At 29.8% G+C, this 4,987-nt stretch overlaps 1 protein-coding gene across 1 annotated transcript; it reads left to right on the plus strand.

Annotated features, from left to right (window-relative positions):
- Nucleotides 1-399: 399 nt before the first annotated feature.
- On the plus strand, nucleotides 400-4,987 carry LOC132935015 (uncharacterized). The gene is made up of 3 exons (XM_061001447.1): nucleotides 400-4,205; nucleotides 4,261-4,498; nucleotides 4,567-4,987. The coding sequence occupies exons 1-3, from the start codon at nucleotides 4,075-4,077 to the stop codon at nucleotides 4,831-4,833; spliced, it is 636 nt and encodes a 211-aa protein (XP_060857430.1). The 5' UTR covers nucleotides 400-4,074; the 3' UTR covers nucleotides 4,834-4,987.

Below are 4,987 nucleotides of genomic sequence, written 5' to 3' on the forward strand. Positions count from 1 at the left end.
TGGTCTGGGAAAAATTCCCTTGGCACACCAATTTTTTGTACAAGTGAAGTTCGACTAATTGTACATTTCTTGTAGTGTAACCGGGAGCAAATTTATAAAAATTTAAGTTAAAGTTATAAGAGTTTGGGGTGCAGTAGAAACCCAGATCGCAATTGTGTGCGTGTATACCGATTAACTAACAAATACGCCTTTGATTTTTTGTCTTACCGACAAGACAACGTTTGTGCCGCGTGAGTACAATTTTGCTAACCGTGCGTCTACACATATACGCCAAGGTCAGCAACGTTTTGTAATATACTTAAATATTAATATTAGGATTGTAGATTAGTTTTTTAATAATTTAAATATTTTTTTTTATTAGTTTAATTTTCGTTCGTTTTTCAAAATTGTATTTAGTTTATTTCAAAAAAAAAAAAAATATTTTTTAATTTTAATTCTTAAATTATTTAAAAATTAAGTAGTTATTGTTAAGTATAAATATATTAATAAAAATCAACCTCCTTCATTACAAAATTTTTCTTTAATTCAATTAAATCTTAATATGATATGAATGACAAAGAGCTTATAGCCTCGGGTTCGAAAATTACTAAATTAACAGATATTTATTCACATAAAAAATCAGAACTTATCGACCTATGCAAATCTAAGCAATTAAAAAGCGTAGGAACCTTAGATAATCTAAGGGCTAGATTTTTAGAATATTATAAAGGGATCACAGAATTAGACGACATTGAAGAAACCTTAAGCGAATAAAAACACGAAGTTCAAGAAAATTCAATAAAAGATAAAATCGACATTAAAGATTTACTCATACAAAGTAACTTAAGTGATTCAAGTCCGGAAACAAGTAATAGTACTAAAAATAAATCAATTACTAACGACATTAAAAATATAACTAACGATTTAGAAATTAACGCTAATAAATTAATAATTCAGGCAGACAATAGTATAGTAATACTTTATATCAAAATAATTTAGAGCAAACCTCTGACAATAATTATAATAATTTAATAAACTTAAATCCTAACGAACCAACAAAAAATGAACACATATACGAAGATATCGAAAGTCCAATTAAAACTGAATCGAACTTAAATACCACCTTCTTTAGCAACTCACAACTTGTAATAGAAAACACACCTGAAAAACTAAATAATTCAAAAAATAAAAATCCAAAACACAAAATGAAAAAAATGATAATTAAACCAGAGTAGTATGAAAAAGGGGATTCTAGAGCCTCATCCTCATCCCTCATCCTCATCACCTCATCCCTCATCCTCATCACCTCATCCCTCATCCTCATCCTCATCACCTCATCCTCCTTGCCGCCGATTCGTGACGTATATTATATCCCTGCGCGCACCCAGCTCAGCCACATACGTATACGATATACTCCGCCACCCCGCTCTTCCCCCTTCTGCTGATCATCTATTACCAGGGCCTTGCACCCGAATCATTTATTCGGGTTTCGGGTTTCGGGTGCTGGATGTATTTGGGTGTTCAAACACCCAAATAAAAAATTTAAGCAAACATTAGGGTTTTCAAAACCGTTATTATTCGGGTTAATATTGGTTAATATGGGTGCTGAGAAATCTGGATAAAACAGAACTTTTGATGACCCCCCCCCCCCCAAAAAAAAAAAAAACAGAAAGTGTTCATGTTTGTGTTATTTATAATAAAATATAAATGTTTTACCCAAATTCGCAACGTTTGTTTTTAACTAAACTAGGTTAATTAATGTACAGTAGTTACCTTTTTCTATGAACTATAAGAAATAAGACAATGGGAAAGTAATTATTTACCTATACCTATTCGTTTTATTATAGGTATAAGAGTCCACGTAACTCATTTTTTTTTTACTATATAACATGTCTAAATCTAAATAGGTACTGGAATTAAATAACATACTAGCATATTTAAAAAAAAATTGTAGGTACTTATTAAAAATATTCAGAAAAATTTTATTTGATAAGCAAACAAAAAACAAAATGTTTACAAGGCTTTCTGTGGTCAAAAAATAGCTAACTTGCTAGAGCCTAATCCCATTTAAAAGTAAATACAAAAACATAATGAATAGGTATATTTTGCAAAATCAACAGTTACAACAGATTGATATTTTAATTTTGCATAATGTTACGTACCTATTATATAACAGAATAGGTGTTGATTATTTTGTGATGACTTAAAAATTAAAAAAATTAATCTTTATAAATATTATGAATAATATTATTATACTATAACTAAAAGGTAATATAAAAAATATATAGGTATTCACAAATTGTACGGTGAAATAATAATAAAATTGAAAATTGAGTAGGTACGTATAGTGAGAGGCGCGTCGTAGACTCGTAGACCGAATGTAATACAAATTAAAAATGTACAATTTCCCACATGCCAAGTCGATGGATATAATAAATAATAAAATATTAAAATGTTTAAAATAGATGGCCATAGGCGGGGCGCTGACTGTTGAGCCATAGACAAATAAAATAAAATATAAATTATGATTTCGTGATTACCGAAAAACTGGTAAATAATAAATATAGCCGCGTATTACGATATTCGAGTTACTAAATTAGATATCATAGGACATAGGTAATTCCGCTTTGGAAGTTCGTCGCAAATAATGAAATAACACAAGTTATTATTATAGTTATTAGTGTTTGGTATTTTGGTCACGGCTGTCAATACTTTCAGTTTTGTTGAGACCACGTCTATTTTATATTGCTATTGGCTATATTTGGATTTATTTTACTAATATAGTAATAAAGTAATAAATTATATCATATAATGGGTATGAGAAATAATTAAATACTTAATATTTTAATCAGAATCAATTAAATTATTAAACATTTTAATGGATTTTATTTTCAAGAAATTACCTATGATTGTTTGTTAGATTGTTCCTGTTATTATTATTATTGATTATTTAACTCTACAAAATCGAACTCACCACAAGAAATACATACGAAATGATATGTCGCATGAAGAATGAGAAAAAAAATTATTCGGGATTTCGGGTTAACCCGAATATTTATTCGGGTTTTGTTTAACACGGGTGTTTTGAAAACAGAATCATTCGGGTTATACGGGTTTCGGGTGTTTGATTTTTTAAAGGTGTTTAGGGGTGTTAGGGGTTCGGGTTAAATCGGGTGCAAGGCCCTGTCTATTACACACGTGTATTTCATCAGCGCGTGCGTACAACAGTCATGAGACCAACATATATATATATATATTTATAAATATTAATATAGTTTTAAGTCTATACATTTTTAGTGACTAAACTAATGACAAACTATTGTATATATATATATATATATATATGTTTAATGTAAAATATATCAAGTATATCAATAGCATATGGGCGAGGTTAACCCATTATAATGAATTTCGATTTAAAATGTCTAACACATTAATTACCGATATTAGTACTTTCTGTCGGATGCCTACAATAAAGAAATAATATTCGTTCTTTACATACTTATTCGCTCGAGTCGCCAGGATGTCGCAGACTATTAATAGCCCTGGTATAGACATGTCCTATCCATTCTTATATTATATATATGTATATTATACCCCCCACCTTACCCGCAACCTCGACCCGTCGCCCGATTGCGTACGTGTACGGCTATGCGTTATCACTTCTCTCGTTATCATATATTAAAAAAAAAAAAAAAAAATATAATATTCTGCGTTAGAATCGAACCGGGAGGGTATGAACGTATCATTACCCCTCCTTCCCACCTAACCCGTTGAACAATATAGTCAACACTGCTATATTTAAATATACGCTAAATAATATACATATAGCGTATCATTGTCTAATGTACATTAAATATAGTTTTCCTCGCCATTTATATTGAAATACCCTTTACGCGTATAATAGGTTTATTATTCGTATTTACACACCGCCTGGATATTAGTGATTGAAAGACATTTCCTACCCGGCGTCTTGACAATAGGAGACATTTCTACTAATTTGTAAACACAGTGTCCCTACGATTACGTTTAGTACGTCTGCCGTCTTAAACCGTGTTACACTTACTTTTTATTTATTTTTTTGTGAATTTAAAAATGTTTGACAAATTAATGTTATTTATATATTATTTCATAAACCCACTTCGGAGTCGTACTGCAGATGATGACAACCGCGTTTTGTCCCGTTACGACATAATAAGGATACACGGAGAAGGTTTTCAGGATGAGTAAGCTAAAATAATTTTTATATTTATAATTTTCTACATATAACAATTTTCACAGTGAGATAAATAATACTACAGATGACAACAACATTGAAAATAATATTCGATTAAATTCTTTTTCATTACGCGAGCTTTATGCAGAATATTTGGTGGTCCGGGACCGTAACATAGGATTGAGTGAATGGGCATCACGTGCGGGATTAATATCAAGAGAACTTAATTTAGAGTTTAGTGTATTGGGATTGGTGATGGTTGATGATTTTATGAATAATTCAATTCCCATGGATGAATTCATGGTAAGTTTAAACATAGAAAAATATCTTAATTAAAATAAATAGATTTACTTACAACTTGAAACTTTCAGATACAGATATCAGTTCAGGACTTATTTTTTATGATTGGGAGAATCACTCAACTCCATACACAGCACTATTTATTTATGCAATTACTATACAGAGGTCGTAGAATAACGGAAATGGAGAGAATATGTGAAATCAACTCAGATGATGCTAGAAATAGTCGAATTGATTGGAAGATGGTGACAGTTATGATTTTATCATTTTATGGCTTGACGGGTGATACATTCAGTTTTATATTAGAGATGTTAGAAAATAAAATTATTGTTAGATAATCACTTTTTTTATAATCAAAGTTATTTCTAAAATTATTTATTAATAACATTTTTTTTATCTCTCTATGTATGTTTTGGTGTTTATTAATATATACATATTAATATATGTTTTGTATTACAAGTTATTCTAAAATTATTTTTATCTCTATGTATG

The sequence above is a fragment of the Metopolophium dirhodum genome, chromosome 1, assembly GCF_019925205.1.
Source record: "Metopolophium dirhodum isolate CAU chromosome 1, ASM1992520v1, whole genome shotgun sequence".
Taxonomy (NCBI): Eukaryota; Metazoa; Arthropoda; class Insecta; order Hemiptera; family Aphididae; genus Metopolophium; species Metopolophium dirhodum.

Excerpts from the sequence above, each read along its gene's own strand:
- LOC132935015 (XM_061001447.1), top strand. The coding sequence starts at position 4,075 with ATGTTTGACAAATTAATGTTATTTATATATTATTTCATAAACCCACTT. Across the intron at positions 4,206-4,260 it reads GGAGAAGGTTTTCAGGATGA|TGAGATAAATAATACTACAG; the intron begins GTAAGCTAAAAT and ends CAATTTTCACAG. Across the intron at positions 4,499-4,566 it reads TTCCCATGGATGAATTCATG|ATACAGATATCAGTTCAGGA; the intron begins GTAAGTTTAAAC and ends TGAAACTTTCAG.